At 44.7% G+C, this 16,408-nt stretch overlaps 1 protein-coding gene and 1 long non-coding RNA gene across 2 annotated transcripts in view; one reads left to right on the top strand and one right to left on the bottom strand.

The window, feature by feature from the left end:
• Positions 1-389: 389 nt before the first annotated feature.
• The window catches only part of LOC139163158 (uncharacterized), a 94,998-nt gene continuing 78,979 nt past the window's right edge, over positions 390-16,408 (bottom strand). The window contains exons 7-9 of the long non-coding RNA XR_011558429.1: positions 3,114-3,882; positions 930-1,232; positions 390-604 (exon numbers count right to left, since the gene is read on the bottom strand). This is a non-coding gene — a long non-coding RNA (uncharacterized lncRNA). The remainder of the gene's footprint in view (positions 605-929; positions 1,233-3,113; positions 3,883-16,408) is intronic.
• LOC139163098 (zinc finger protein 665-like) lies at positions 6,456-14,040 on the top strand. Its single transcript, XM_070744038.1, has 4 exons — positions 6,456-7,186; positions 8,411-8,524; positions 11,198-11,324; positions 12,181-14,040. The coding sequence occupies exons 1-4, from the start codon at positions 6,824-6,826 to the stop codon at positions 13,917-13,919; spliced, it is 2,343 nt and encodes a 780-aa protein (XP_070600139.1). The 5' UTR covers positions 6,456-6,823; the 3' UTR covers positions 13,920-14,040.

Here is a 16,408-nt window from a genome sequence, read left to right as displayed (position 1 = left end):
GGTGGCCCTGGCCCTCTGGAATCAACTCCCCCCGGAGATTAGAATGGCCCCCACTCTCCTTGTCTTGTGAGCCACCCCGAGTCTCCGGAGAGGGGCGGCATACAAATATAATAAATTATTATTAATAATTATTATTATTACGTGTCTGGTCTGGAATGAAGACTGTGTTCACGAATGACCCCCCATTTACTTCATTGTGTGGGAGGGAAGGGTCTGCCCCAAATTCTTCTCTTGGGAATTCCCCCTCCAGGACCTCCTGAATAGGACCCCGAGCTTACCATCCTCCCAACATCCTCAGTTTTTCCTTTCTGGAAGACTCAATGCTGGTGTGTGCCAATTCATAGGTAATTTCACAGGGAAAAAACACAAAATTAAATATTCCAAGCACTGACATTCCCTCCGATTAATTCCCATTATAAATTTGAAGGATATTCCCATATCCAGTATTTCAATGCAGTTTTTCTCAGTGCCTCCAAGTGTCTCATATTTATCATTTTCAGGAGAAGGCGAATCCAGATACAGAGCATATTTTATCCTGCACTTAGGCTGTTTGGCAACTGGTGGTAAGTTCCAGGAAGTGGCTCTTTGCAACCTTCATAAATCTCTGTTTGAATAGAAAAGGCAGAATTATCTCTCATTGTTTTTATTTTATTTATTTATTTTGTCCAATACACAATGAGGGTTTTAGTGGGTATATATGTATATACACATAGTAAAATACATGATGAAGGTTATAAAGGTTATAGAGGGGATACTCATAGTAAAATATATCTAAGAAATAATAGAAAAGAAGATATAGTAATAGAACATATCAATGAAAGAATAGAAGAAGAGATATAGGAATAGAAGAAAGGTATAGGAGATATAGGAGAGCAATAGGACAGGGGATGGAAGGCACTCTAGTGCACTTGTAATCGCCCCTTACTGACCTCTTAGGAATCTGGATAGGTCAACCGAAGATAATCTAAGGGTAAAGTGTTGGGGGTTTGGGGATGACACTATGGAGTCCGGTAATGAGTTCCACGCTTCGACAACTCGGTTACTGAAGTCATACTTTTTACAGTCAAGTTTGGAGCGGTTAATACAGTATTAAGTTTAAATCTGTTGTGTGCTCTTGTGTTGTTGTGGTTGAAGCTGAAGTAGTCCATCCATCCACCTCATCCTACTGGGTAGTTGTAGGGGGAACAGGAGGTCCCAGGGGTCAGCATTGAGGGCTTGAGTCCAGACTCATCCTTCACAATAAAAACAGGCAGAAGCCGGAAAGATGTTTTTAAATTTGAGGATTGATTGTATCCAGAAAAGTTATGAACAATATTTGTAGTTAAATCAAGGCATTTTCCCTCTTGGAGTTCAAGATGTGCCTCACGTTGCTTTCTCCTTTTCTTGTTCCTGAAGGAGAATTCTAGGAGGTCCCCTGGTATCTTTTGCCTTCCAAGGAAGATCGCTAAACTTTGCTGGTAAGTCCTTTTGACACACAAAGATCTGTACATCACTACGAACCTAACATATATGCCAAAGAGGAGGACCCGATCCTGGGGACATGAAAGGACACCACTCCTTCTAATTAAACCTCCCCCATATTGAATTCTAGGGAATCTCCAACGTCTCAGTGTCCAGATCCAGCTGGTCGTTAAATAGATTTCTTCAGGATCTCATGGACCAACATTAGAAGAAAGCCTACAGCTCCTGGTCTTTTATCAGCAGGGTGTCAGCATCCCAGTAAACATCTGAAAAATGGATCAGAATCCAAACCTTGCCCTTCCTCCAAGTTCCAAATTATTAACAAGAGCCATGTGGGATACGAACTGTAGTTAAACTGATACTAACTTTTCCTACAGTTCTCCACCCAGGTTAAGGTTCACCCCTCATCCCCACATCCACAAGTTCAGCACGTGGACCAGTCTGGTTCTTTCAACGTCCACGGTCCAGCCCCGTACTACCGGGTCGTGCTGAGCTAAGGGTGACCTTGAATCTTCTGGAAAGAATTAGTTGTGGCTCTTCACTTTCCCCTCTCATGCAACCACCCCTCCCCAATTTCCACAGAACTACTCTAATTGTGGCTGGCCAAAGTATCTACTCAAACAATGGCTTGGGCCTAACACAAAAGGACTCTGAAAAAGGAAGGCCATGTTGATACTTTCCTCTATGAAAAATTTCATATATTCAGGAAGTTCACTTGCCTTTTTACTCTGAGGGGTTTGTATCATCCAAAATTAACCCCACAATATTCTCCAGAGTTATTCGAATTTGCACTCTTACCATTCAAAGCACTTTAAGCTAGAATCACCTTTTATTCTGTGACTGGAAATATTATGCACCTGATTCTTTTTATACATCATTTTTCCTGGAAATTTAACTGACCTCAGGGATTCCATCTACAGAAAATATGAATTGAATAATGTAATTTATTTTTATACTGGGATTTTCTTTCACCTGAAATATGAATATTAAAGTATTTTGATAGAGAGAATAAGAGTGACCGTAACATATCACAAATGCAGGGGAAAGCTATATTGAGTATAAAGCCAGGTATTTCTTGAATGGGTAGAATAAATAAATGAATTTGTATTTGCTTTAGTTTAATTATAGGGAACCTGATAAAATTACCAAAAAAAAAAATGATTCGGGATTAGGATTGGATATTAGAGTTCTATCAAGGAACAAATTTTGGGTAATTGTTCCGTTAAAAACCTTAAAAACCTGCATGACTGTTGTTGATATAGGAAATGTTTACCTGGAGATATACGGTATTTGAGACCAATTGTGTGCTGGGATTTTTAAATAAAGAAGAATAAATAATATTTCCTGTATCAAAGTTTGCCTGCTTTTGTCTCCTGGGGGGATGAGGTGGGTGGCGGTCCTGGATGAAGAAACCATATGGCTTTGCGTTCCTCTGGAGTTGGCTGTGGTTTACTGGACACGGAGTACAAGCAGACCTCAACATATGACCACAATTAAGGCCAAAATTTATGTTTCTAAGTGAGTCATTTGTCATGTGATATTTGCCCCATTTTACGATCCTTCTTGTCCCATTTATTAAATGAATCTCTGCAGTTGTTACATTAGGATTATCGTTTTTAAATGAATCTGGTTTCTCGAAAGTTGATCATTACCTGACCCAGGGACCCTGCAACCGTCATAAATGGGAGATTAAATTATCTGTGTGGGTCCAGTTGCAGGGAGCGAAGAGAGTGAAGAAAATCCAATCTAAAATAACAGAGAGATCAGGCAGACATTCACGGCTGAGATAAATCTTGTTTTTATTTCAATCAGTAACTAACGGAACAACCAACTGCTATAGAAGCTCTTTTATAAAGTAAAGCAATTCGAACTGACCAATAAACACTGTCTTCAACAAAACTAACCAATGAGAGTCAAGTGACTCATGGACGCCCTCTGTCTAGCTTGCCGACATTACACCCCTTCCCTCTTATTATGGAACAGGCATAATCTGCCAATTAGGCTGGGCGCCTTATAATTCGGCCAGACCTATTCAGCATAAATTATTGATTTTCCTGCTCCCGATCAATTCCTTTGTGGAATGATCTCCAAATGGCCGACTGCTTTTCTGCCAGGCTCTATGGTAGGAGACTCCCGAAAATTCAAGGGTACAAATTTCAGACACGTTTGAAAATTCAAAACAACGTTCTTTATCACAAAATTCAAAATAAACTAAGCACTCTTTTTATATTGCAAAGAACACTCGTCCCAAAACAACCTGGTAGTTTGTACAAGTCCCTTATCAGTCCTTAAGTACTTAGCTTGCAGCTGTGAAGAAACGTCACAGTCCTTCTTCTTCCACGAAGTGAAACACACACACACTTTGCTCTGCTTTGGTTTCAAAGTTGTGAAAAAACAAAGTCTGGAGTCAGCAAGGCAGTCCTGAAACACAAAGATCAGATAATCTTCCACAATGGCCAAACCCACACGCTGCTGTTTATAGCAGCAGCCCTAATTACTGGAGCCCCACCCAAACAGAGGTGGCCTCTCTAATCTCCTGTAATATGTTCTCAATTGGTCTCTTCTACCCATAACTCTGTGCCTGCGTAGGTCCAAGACTTCCGCATGCGAATCAACCGAAGATAATGGAGATTGACTGCCTGGGCTGTGTGCCAAGCCCCCCTCTTCCAAGTCACTCCCGCCTTCTTCTTCGTCCGAGGAAACTGAACTACCTGCCTCTGTCGGCAATAAAACAGGCCTATGACATGTTGACGTTTTCCCTGCATCCACCTCCACATTCCCCGGGACAGGAGCTGGGCCAGAGCCAACCACAACAACTGCCGGAAGTGATGTTATAGCAGGTGCTTGTGGTGGTTCTTCAAAATATAAAGGGGTCTTCCAGAAGCATGTGAACCTGTTTGGGAATCACTTGTAAATGAAGCTGATCAATGCCTCTGTTACCATCCTGTAAGTATGAGGACCCAGTACTGCTACAATGATGGCCGAAACCCACAAGGGGCTGCCTGAGAAATTTTGGGCGTAAACCTGGCCACCTATAGCGAAACTCCGACCTGGCATAGAATAATTCACTGGAACTTCGTTAGCGTACTGTGGATGCACACGGTCCAACAATGTGCGAAGCCACCTACCCATTAGGAGTTCTGTGGCAATTTTGTTGATGGACACACAAGGAGTTGTATGCGGTGCTAGGATTAGTATAGCTACCCTTTTTCACCAGTTCCCTTGCAGTCTGGACAGAGCTTTTTTTGTTGTACAAACCATACATTTAACTAGGCTGCTTCCGGCAGGGCGCCAGGGCGCTATCACCCCTTGCCTTATTCCCTTGGACCATAAGAACTCAAGGAACATGGACGAGGTAAATTGCAGGCCATTGTCAGAGGTGGGAGAGAAGTGGGAATCTTGCTCTATGGAGGAATGGTTTGCAACATAGCAATCGCAATAGCACTTAGATTTATATACCGTTTCACAGTGCTAAGGCAGTGCTATCGTGGATGCGTGAGTGCCAACACCTATAATTCAATTTATTTATTTATTTATTTTTTTTATTTATAAGATTTGTATACCGCCCCTCTCCGTAGGGAGGGCAAAAAACAGCTTCCCCCGGCCCCTGGAGGCCCTCTGGTGGCTGGAAATGGCCTGTTTCCCAACTTCTGGTGGGTCCAGTAGACTCGTGTTTTGCCCTCCCTAAGCTCCAAAGGCTCCTCTGGAGACAGGGGAAGGTAAAAATGCCCTCCCCCATTCTCCCCGGAGGCTCTCTGAAAGCAAAACGCCCTCCCAGAGCCTCTGGGCGAGCCAAAAGTCAGCTGGCTGGCACACACATTCACACTGGGGCTGAGCTACGGCAATGGCTTGAGTACTGGTAGATATGGCTCTGCATGCCACCTGTGGCACCCGTGCCGCGGGTTTGCCATCACTACCTTAGACTTTCCACTGTTGACCTCTCCCGATTCCTAAGAGGTCAGTAAAGAGCGTGCATAAGTGTACCAGTGTGCCTTCTGTCCCCTATCCTAATGTTTCTTTTTTACTAGTATCATGTATATTATTATTATTATTATTATTATTATTATTATTATTATTATTATTTATTAGATTTGTATGCCGCCCCTCTCCGAGGACTCGGAGCGGCTCACAAGAATACAAAATATAAACCCAATGATTAAAGCATGAAAACAGTTAAAACCCCTTGATTTAAAAACATTCATAAAACCCAAACAAACCATACATAAAACGGAGTGGCTGAGGGGAATAAATTTCCCCATGCCTGGTGTCAAAGGTGGGTTTTCAGGAGTTTACGAAAGGCAAGGAGGGTGAGGGCAGTCCTAATCTCCAAGGGGAGTTGATTCCAGAGGGCTGGGGCCGCCACAAAGAAGGCTCTTTCCCTGGGTCCAGCCAGACGGCATTGTTTAGTCAACAGGATCCAGAGAAGGCCAACTCTGTGGGAATTAATCGGTCGCTGGGATTCCTGCGGCACAAGGCGGTCCCGACGTTATATCTTTGTATACCACCGATACATACTTGACAAAACAAACAAATACAAATAGAGATCTCCAGGGATGGAGAGGGTTCTTAGTGGATAGACACTAAGAATATATCTGCTGAACAAAACTCTATTGACACCAGGAAGAGTATCCAGCCCGTAAATACACTATTAGCTCCATTCAGGGGCCCAGACTCCACCCTACAAGGGATCATGGGGTCATTAAAAAAAGAAGACTTAGTAATAAATGGATACATTGACTTTGTCTTAGGACTTGCCAGTTTTTGTCATTTCTAGGGTCCTTAATAAAGTGTCTCCGCTCCCCTCCCACCTTTTTGCATCTGTCCCAGAAACGCTTCCGCACTTCCAAGAAGATTCGGGCGCAGGCAGAAGAAAAATCCCTGACGCGCAGAAGCAAACATCAACCCTCTCTACCCATCGCACCTCCCCGCCCCTCCCACCCCCAATCTCAGGTGTCTGAGCAGCTTTTCAAACATCATTGGGCAGGGAATGAGCATGCGCCTGGAACCATTGTGATGGAGCGATCGGAAGCTGTTCAGAAGTTCTGAAGCAGCCGTTGAGCTCCGTTTCTCCCCTGCTGGAAACCGAGGCAGTCGGGGCGGGGTGGTTGTCTCGGCCACCTCGGACTCCCTTAGGCCTGTTTCGCCCGTATCTATTGTTTGCACTGGGCAGGAAATTGTGAGAGGAACGATTGGCGGTTGGTCTCCTCAGGCACCGAAGCCTCGATTTAAACGAGCCCCCGTTTCTTCACCTCCTGGAAACCGGGAAATTAGTGGAAGTGGTGGGCGGCGGGTGTGTCTGTCTGTGTGGGGGCAACTCCAATTGTCATAGCCTTGTTTTGTTTCTCCTCGAGCAGTAAATCCGATGGAGAACGGATGGGACTCCGGGGGGGGAAATAGCCTGAAAAGCCTCCCCGAGGACTCCCTCAGCCCAGAGATCCACCGGTGGCGCTTCCGCGGTCTGGATGGCTGCCGCCAGGAGGCCGAGGGGCCCCGGGAGCTTTGCAGCCGCCTGCACCGGCTGTGCCGTCAGTGGCTGCGGCCGGAGAGGAGCAGCAAAGGGGAGATGCTGGACCGGGTGGTGCTGGAGCAGCTGCTGGCCCTGCTGCCCCCGGAGATGGCGGGCTGGGTGAGGGAGTGCGGAGCCGAGACCTGTTGCCAGGCGGTGGCCCTGGCCGAAGGCTTCCTGCTCAGCCGAGCCCAGAGGGAAGAGCCGCAGGAGGGGCAGGTGAGCTCGGGGTGGGGAGGGGAGAACCGGGGGTCGCTCGGGGTCTGCGGTGAACTGCTAATAGCAAGGACAGATTGAAGGCTGTCGATTTTGAGCCGGTCAGGATCAAACTGCCGAACTTCTTTCAGTGGCCCGTCAACAGAATTAGCCCCCTGACTGACAGTACTTGAAGATCTAATTTCTTCTTGGGAATCTTTTTGTTTCTTGAAATGCTTCTTTCCTCATGAAGATAATTCTGAGTGAGAAGATAATTCAATTTTGTTTCCCCTACTGGAACTCCTGAGGCATATATGGGTGAAACTTGAAAAATTAGAATATCATGCAAAACTTCATTTATTTCAGTAATGCAACTTAAGAGGTGAAACAAAATATATTAGAGCCACTCATTACAATCAAGGCAACATAGTTCAAGTCTTGAACTAGTTCAAGGCCCAAACCAAGTTCTTAGTACTGTACATAGGGATTCTCATACTGTTGAGAGGTCTGATATTGTTCTAAGTACAATCCTTGTTTTATTGATAGCATATAATATTCTCATTTTTGTGGATGGTAGATTTGGGGGTTTTATGACCTGTACCCCATAATCATCACAATTACAACAAATAACAGCTTGAACTATCTTGCTTTCCATGTAATAAGTCTGTCTCTTATATATTAGTTTCACCTTTTTAAGTTGCATTACTGAAATAAATGAACTTTTGCACGATATTCTAATTTTTCAAGCTTCCTTTGTAAGAGAGTTCTGAATTTGAGGAAATAGTCACAATTTCTTGTCCAATGTCTCTTTTTCCTTCCTCAGGTGCAGGAATTAATTGGGGTACATTTTTAAGTTCAGATGATGATATTCAAATTACTAATTCTCAATCCTATATTTCTGACTTTAAATGTTAGGGTGTAACCTGTAGGTTTGTCCCCAATGTTCCTTACAGAATTTTGTTTTCTAAAGTTAATGAAACAGTAGTGTCTTTCTGAACTGTTCCCTTTACAGGAGGACTTGTGATTGTCATAGCAGTTCTGTTAGTTATTGCAGCAGGTCTCCTTAATTCCAATATCAATCTAAAATGAAAGCATTTGCCCAGAAAGAGCAGCCACATGGAGAGTAGAGTCCCCAAGTTCTCTTACTTTGAATTAGGTTGAAGAAATACTGGTACAGAGGGGAAAAGGCAAGAAAATTAATATGTTTCTGGTTTTCTGAAAGTGGATCATAAAACAGTCTTCTCTCAGATGCAGGAGTCATTCATGAGGGAGATCTCTGCAGAGCTCCAGGGAAAAGGAGATCCATCCAGCCCTTCTCAGGACCTGCCTTTTAGGAGGATCCACCTGTGGCCTCTTTGCCAGGTGAGAGCAGGATTCTTCTGATAACAGTGGAGTACAAATTCCATGATTTGACCATGAGCTTTTTTTCTTATGAAATGCTCAGTCTGTAATTATTTGAACTTAGTGTCCCCCCTCCCCTTCAGAATGTCCCCCTAAATCACACTCAGCGTTCAAGATTGTTCTTGAATTGCAAACAAGAAACTTTGCAGGCTTCATTGCATTGGACAATTTGAAAATTGGAAAGAGTTTAATTCTTCATATTTTTCATAAGAGTGCAGAAAACTAGTTAGAAATGAAGCCCAAGAATTAAAAAATTGGAAATAAGATTAAAAATTGCATGAATCTCATGAAGATCAAACTCTAAGTGGCTTTTAAATAGTTGCAGCCACTGTACCCTCTAAGCTGCACGCCTGCGCGCTCACGCCCCCCTAAACACCCCCTTGCGCCCCTTTTCCAAGGGCGCGCAAGCAGACGCCCCCGCCCCCCCCCAGCGCCTCTGGCCCCCTCGCGCCCCTGGCTTCTCGCTGCTGCCGCCCGCCCAATCCGCCTCTCCTCCGCTTCCTGCCTTGGGGCACGGCTCCTCCCGTAGCAGTTGCTGCAGCGGCGGTGGCGGCTTCTCGTCCTCCTCATCCGGCCGCTAGCCGCTCCGAGCGCTTTGGGAACGCCCGCCCCGCTCCTCTCGCAGTCTGAGAGTGCTTTCATCCCGGGCTGTCAGCGAGGGGGCTTCAGGAGAGGCGGGGCAGGCATTCTCACAGCGGAGGCCGACGAAGGTGATTTTCAATGTCAGGCGCGTGGGCGCGCGCGCTCCCCATCCCCCTGCCAGCCCTCCCGGAACATTCAAAATAAGAAAAACCTTTGCCGGCGAAGGTTTTTCTTATTTTGAATGTTCTGGGCGGGCTGGCAGGCGGATGGGGAGCGCGTGCACCCACGCGCCCGACATTGAAAGTGACCTTCGCTGGCTCCACTGTGAGAAGAATGGAGAGAGAACGACAGAGAGTGAGAGCAACAGACAGAGCAAGAGAGAGAGAAAGTCTGAAAGAGAGAGAGAGAGAAGAGAGAGGAAGGAAGAGAGAGAGTGAGAGAGAGCAAGAAGGAGAGAGAGAGAGATGAGAGGGGAAGGAAAAGAGAGAGAGAGGAAGAAAGCAAGAGAGAGACAGCTCAAGCAAGATAGAGAGAGGAGTGGAAGGAAGAGAGAGAGAGAGAGAGAGAAATGATAGAAAAAAGGGGAGAAGAAAAGAGAAATGAGAAAATGATTGAGGCAGACAATGACAGGAAAGAGAGAGAAACAGAGAGAGAAGTGACTCTTGATTTAAAGCATATGGTAAAAGCACTTAAATAATAGCAGAGAAAAAAACCCTAGCCCTCACCTGTTTTTATTAATAGTTATGTTTTTGGTTTCGCTGGTTATTTTAGTTTTAATAGTAATGGATTTTGGTTTTTTTAATTATTAATTTCTTTTAATAAAAAAGAAAGGATTTTTTCCTTATTCATACATACATACATACATACATACATACATACATACATACATACTTCTATGCCGCCCAGTCCCAAGGGGATTGCCGCTCAGACACTATACTTTTCCGCCCACACCGAAAAAAAATTAGAGGGAACATTGGTTGCAACAGCAAGACTGTTAGCTAAGTGACTTGGATTTCTAGGCTCACACAACATCTTGAAATAGGTTTCAAAAGTGGATGTGTCATGTTTACATAGGAGTTTTCTAGCCTAGGGGACTCTGCTCCCTGCAACCTTGCTGAGTTATTCACACCCGCTGGGAAGCTCTGCAATGGTGGCCTGTTCCCATTCTATAGCCTGGATTTACCTAAGCCATATTTTCTGCAGCTACGGCTTCCCAGCTCCAAAGACTGCGTGGAGATGCAGGTATAAATCCGTTCCCAGGAGAAAAATGTCAGCTTAGTTCCTTGTGAACTTTTGTGCCATAACACAGAAAACATCCAGATATTTCCTGGTAATGTCTGCCAAGGAACTGTTCTGTCTGGGTGCCCCCAGACTTCAACACCAACTGAAAAAAGCAGCCAGACACGCTGGTAAAAAGCAAAGTCACTTTATATCTTTGAAAATAAACACAGAGAACAAAAACTGTTCTTACAAACTGGAATGCTATGAGGCTTCACAGAAGAGTCACGATGGCCAGACAATACAACAGGCTTCTTGCTGGCACACACACCACTGTAGATAATAAAACCCACGCCTCCCCCAAGTTTTCAGCCTTCGAAGCCACAAACCAGAATCAGAGACGCCAAGGATCGAAGCAAGGTCACAGGACTCCCAAAAGATAACTCTCCACAATACAGGAAGGGCGGGCCTGCCTTTTCAACCTTTCTGAGGGGAACCACACCCAAACCCAGCTGTTGCCTATTAGGGATGGAAATACCTGGCTAATTGTCCCCTTCGTTGTGCTGCTCTTCTCTGCCTCATATCGATGATGGCTTGTGCGTTCTCATCTAAGGACTCCAGGCTACTCGCTGGGGAGAGCTCCCCCCCAGGGGTCTCAGGCTGTTCTCCCTCTTCCTCGGCCTGACATTCCTCCTCCTCCCCGTCTGCCTGGTCCTCCTCCTCCTCCTCCTGTTCCTCGTCCTTCCCCTCTGAGCATGGAGCCGGCAGAGTTCCAGCCGTTCCCTGAGGAGCCTCAGACTGAATCACAACAGGAACATTTTTTTAATATATCAGGAATCTGGTTCATTTGAGGAGGTGACTGTGGACTTCACACTGGAGGAGTGGGAGCTGCTAGATCCGGGTCAGAAGACCTTGTGCAGAGAAGTCATACAGGAAATCTCGGAGAATATGGCTGTTCTGGGTAAGACCAGGCGTTCCTCTGACTTCCATTCATTGGGGTAGTTCTTTTTCAGTGGAGGAAGACTAGCTATTTATACTCAGATGCTTAAGGTGATCAGCCCTCTTTAAGTCCTTGTCAGAAATACTCACCATAGCATCTGAAAATGTCCTAGATGTTCTGTTAGTACATGGTTATTTGGGATTGCCGTGTTAAACTGCCTATTGTCGTTTCTTGTATTTAAGTGGTAATATCACTTTAAGAGTTTTGGCTGGTTCACCATAAGAGGGTGCCAGTACTCTCTCCTACAATGATGCTGAATTGCTCATTCACTTTTGTCTTTACCTTGAGGGGGGAGTGTGTATTGCTTAGTGCTTGCTATGTGCAGTTTATGGATTGGTTCTGTTTTATGTATATATGTAAATAGTACTTAATCAGCATAACTAAGTCTGTGTCATTTTTGGCTATAACACACACACATCCACACTCTTCTTAATCTCTGCTCGGTGTATGTCAAAGGTCTCAGCTATACCGAGACATACCAACAAGTTACATGGCAGGGGTTGAGCGGATTGACCAACCAACACCAAAGCTTTAATATATTTTTGGCCAACAAATTCTTTGTATGCCTATGTACCTAAATAAAAAATGGCAAGCTTCACATCCTAGCTAGACACATAACTGGTACCAAACCTGCGAGGGGCAGCATACAAATCTAATAAATAAAAAATAATAATAATAATAACCTGCCCTGATTCTCAAGAGAAGGGCGGCATAGAAATAGAACAAACAAACAAACACTTATTTTTGAGAAGGGAGACTAACCCCCCTTTCAAAATTCTAATTGTAACATAAATGTTTCTTTTCTTTCTTTTCCAAGGAGATGATGGGTTGGAAAATGAGAATAGGAAGCAAGCAAGATTAAAGACAGAGAAACATGAAATTGAAGAAGAGATATTTGGTCAAGAAGAGGACACAAGAAGACAAGACAGAAACACGTCAGAGAATGGAGAGGAGACCTCATCCACTTCTGTTCCTCTTGGAATCTCCAGCTTCCTGTCCCAGCAAGATCTGGAAGGAAAGAAAAGGGAAAAATATGGGGGGGGGAAGAAAAATCAATTTGATTTAAATGAATGTGGCCTAAAGGAGACCGAAGGGGAAATGTATGACAAATTTGTGAGTCATTCTTTCTCTCTTACTTCACTAAAGGACCTAGACAGCAAAAGCAAATCACATAACTATGTAAAATCTGGGAGGAATTCCAGAGAGATGAAACTATGCCTGGAGTGTGGAAAGAGATTTATTAGCAGGAGTAAACTTATTCTCCACCAAAGGGTCCACACTGGAGAGAAACCATATAAATGCATGCAGTGTGGAAAAAGCTTTTCCCATAAAGGAAATCTTAATTCTCATAACAAGAGCCACACGGGAGAGAAACCATATCAATGCACAGTGTGTGGAAAGAGCTTTTCCGAGAAGCGAGCATTTATTTGCCACCAAAGGATCCACACCGGGGAGAAACCATATAAATGCATGCAGTGTGGAAAAAGCTTTACCAAGAAAGCATCTCTTAATTCTCATAACAAGAGCCACACGGGAGAGAAACCATATCAATGCACAGTGTGTGGAAAGAGCTTTTCCGAGAAGCGAGCATTTATTTGCCACCAAAGGATCCACACCGGGGAGAAACCATATAAATGCATGCAGTGTGGAAAAAGCTTTACCAAGAAAGCATCTCTTAATTCTCATAACAAGAGCCACACGGGAGAGAAACCATATCAATGCACAGAGTGTGGAAAGAGCTTTTCCGAGAAGCGAGCATTTAATCACCACCAAATGACCCACACGGGAGAGAAACCATATAAATGCATGCAGTGTGGAAAAAGCTTTACCCTGAAAGGATATCTTAATTCTCATAACAAGAGCCACACGGGAGAGAAACCATATAAATGCATGCAGTGTGGAAAAAGCTTTACCCAGAAAGGGCATCTTAATTCTCATAACAAGAGCCACACGGGAGAGAAACCATATAAATGCATGCAGTGTGGAAAAAGCTTTACCCAGAAAGGATATCTTAATTCTCATAACAAGAGCCACACGGGAGAGAAACCATATAAATGCATGCAGTGTGGAAAAAGCTTTACCCAGAAAGGAAATCTTAATTCTCATAACAAGAGCCACACGGGAGAGAAACCATATAAATGCATGCAGTGTGGAAAAAGCTTTACCCAGAAAGGGCATCTTAATTCTCATAACAAGAGCCACACGGGAGAGAAACCATATAAATGCATGCAGTGTGGAAAAAGCTTTACCCAGAAAGGATATCTTAATTCTCATAACAAGAGCCACACGGGAGAGAAACCATATAAATGCATGCAGTGTGGAAAAAGCTTTACCCAGAAAGGGCATCTTAATTCTCATAACAAGAGCCACACGGGAGAGAAACCATATAAATGCATGCAGTGTGGAAAAAGCTTTACCCAGAAAGGGCATCTTAATTCTCATAACAAGAGCCACACGGGAGAGAAACCATATAAATGCCTGGAATGTGGAAAGGGTTTTACTGGCAAAAGAAATCTGATTCATCATAAAAGGATCCACACGGGAGAGACCACATAAATGCCTGGAATGTGGAAAGGGCTTTAAAAAGAAAACATCACTTAATTATCATGATAGGATCCACAGTCCTCGGAGAGGGGCGGCATACAAATCCAAATAAATTAAATAAATAAATAATAAAGGCACAGTGTGTGGAAAGTGCTTTCCCAGGAAGAAAGTACCGTATATACTTGAGTATAAGACGACCCGAGTATAAGCCGAAGCACCAGTTTTGCCACAAAAACTGGGAAAACTTATTGACCCGAGTATAAGCCGAGGTTAGAAAATGCAGTGGCTACTGGTAACTTATAAAAATGGAAACCAATAAAATTACATTAATTGAGAAATCAGTAGATTAAATGTTTTATAATATTTATTTTAAAGAAAACCAGTAAACTAGCCCTGTAAATTTAAAAGAGGATAAACAAAAGCAATCTGGTAATAACAATAAATTAAAAAGTAAAAAAAAGTAGCTCACTTAGCAACCAAGCTAAAACCTATTTCTAAACCTAACCCAGGGCTCTTTAAACTTGACAGTTTTAAGACTAGTGGACTTCAACTCCCAGAATTCCTGCCCCAGCCATGCTACTTCAGGAGTAGGAGTTGAAGTCCACAAGCCTTAATCTTTCCAGGTTTGAAGAAAGGTCTTGCATTTCTAACCCTAACCCAGGATCTTTAAACTTGACAGTTTTAAGACTAGTGGACTTCAACTCCCAGAATTCCTGCCCCAGCCATGCTACTTCAGGAGTAGGAGTTGAAGTCCACAAGCCTTAATCTTTCCAGGTTTGAAGAAAGGTCTTGCATTTCTAACCCTAACCCAGGATCTTTAAACTTGACAGTTTTAAGACTAGTGGACTTCAACTCCCAGAATTCCTGCCCCAGCCATGCTACTTCAGGAGTAGGAGTTGAAGTCCACAAGCCTTAATCTTTTCAGGTTTGAAGACTCTTGCATTTCTAACCCTAACCCAGGATCTTTAAACTTGACAGTTTTAAGACTAGTGGACTTCAACTCCCAGAATTCCTGCCCCAGCCATGCTATTTCAGGAGTAGGAGTTGAAGTCCACAAGCCTTAATCTTTCCAGGTTTGAAGAAAGGTCTTGCATTTCTAACCCTAACCCAGGATCTTTAAACTTGACAGTTTTAAGACTAGTGGACTTCAACTCCCAGAATTCCTGCCCCAGTCATGCTACCTCAGGAGTAGGAGTTGAAGTCCACAAGCCTTAATCTTTCCAGGTTTGAAGACTCTTGCATTTCTAACCCTAACCCAGGATCTTTAAACTTGACAGTTTTAAGACTAGTGGACTTCAACTCCCAGAATTCCTGCCCCAACCATGCTACTTCAGGAGTAGGAATTGAAGTCCACAAGCCTTAATCTTTTCGGGTTTGAAGACTCTTGCATTTTTAACTCTAACCCAGGGCTCTTTAAACTTGGCAAGTTTTTAGAAGCCTGGAGAGAGTTCATGCCGTTCCCCCCCCCCCCTTAGCTTGCTGGATGGCTCGCTGGCTGGATCTCCCTCCCACCCTGATCCTCCCTCCTCCTCCGTCTCCCTTTATTGCCCCATGTGTTGTTCGGGGAAGCAGATTTGCTAAAGAGATCCACTTGGGACGGCAGCAGGGAAAGGAGGAGGAGGAGGAGGACCGCCAGAGTAGACTGCAGCTGCGAAGGAAACAGGAAGAGGAAAGAAAGGAAAAGTATTGCCTCTTTCCTCTTCCTCCTTTTCCTCCACGACCACAAATGACAGGAGAAAACAAAAGAGGAGAAGAGGAAGCAGCCGACAGCATATTTATTTACCGGTATTTAAATATTTTAAAAAGAAAAGCAATTGAGGAAGTGAGAGAGACGAGCTGCGCGGCAGGAGAGAGAGAGAGAGAAACGAGCCTCCAGCGGGAGTAGCAGTAGCCTGGCCGAGCAGAGCTGCCTTGCTGCAGCGCGCACGTGAATTCGGGACCAACTCCTCTTCCTTTGGGCGGGCGGAGAAGGCTCATTTCTCTCTCGCGCGCGCTCTCCTGCCTGCTACAAGGACACCACGACTCGTCTCTCTCGCTTGCTCACTTGCTCTCCTGCCATGTTGGGTGCTCCAGGGGGAGGATCAGTTGTTCGGCGAGGCATAGCTGCCCTGCTGCAACGCACATGAGGATTCAGGACCAACTCCTCTTCCTTCTTCCTGGTGGCATCTCTGCAAGGACGGTCTCAAGCGTCCCCCTCCTCAAGCATCCCCCCCTCCCGAAGACAATCCTTTCTCCCCCGTCCCTGCCGCCATTTCTGTCAACGTCTCACCCGGCTCCAGTTCTTCAGGCGGCTCCGTCTTTGAAGCAGCGGTGGATTCCTGCTTCTGTCTTCTCGCCGCCCCCCCACCTCACCAGCTTCCCATCGCCTTCCTCCCCCCTCTCTTTTCTGAACTCTTGAATTTGCCTTAAAGGCGCCTCCTCGGCGCCGGCATCATTCCTCCACGCCACCCTTCTCTCCTAATTAAAAGTTGGAGCCGCGGAGGGTGGAAAAGCGCGACCTC

The sequence above is a fragment of the Erythrolamprus reginae genome, chromosome 2, assembly GCF_031021105.1.
Source record: "Erythrolamprus reginae isolate rEryReg1 chromosome 2, rEryReg1.hap1, whole genome shotgun sequence".
Taxonomy (NCBI): domain Eukaryota; kingdom Metazoa; phylum Chordata; class Lepidosauria; order Squamata; family Dipsadidae; genus Erythrolamprus; species Erythrolamprus reginae.
The sequence above is the reverse complement of the archived record's forward strand: the minus strand, read 5'-3'. Positions and strand labels throughout refer to the sequence as shown.

Excerpts from the sequence above, each read along its gene's own strand:
- LOC139163098 (XM_070744038.1), top strand. The coding sequence starts at position 6,824 with ATGGAGAACGGATGGGACTCCGGGGGGGGAAATAGCCTGAAAAGCCTC. Across the intron at positions 7,187-8,410 it reads AAGAGCCGCAGGAGGGGCAG|ATGCAGGAGTCATTCATGAG; the intron begins GTGAGCTCGGGG and ends GTCTTCTCTCAG. Across the intron at positions 11,325-12,180 it reads GGAGAATATGGCTGTTCTGG|GAGATGATGGGTTGGAAAAT; the intron begins GTAAGACCAGGC and ends TTCTTTTCCAAG.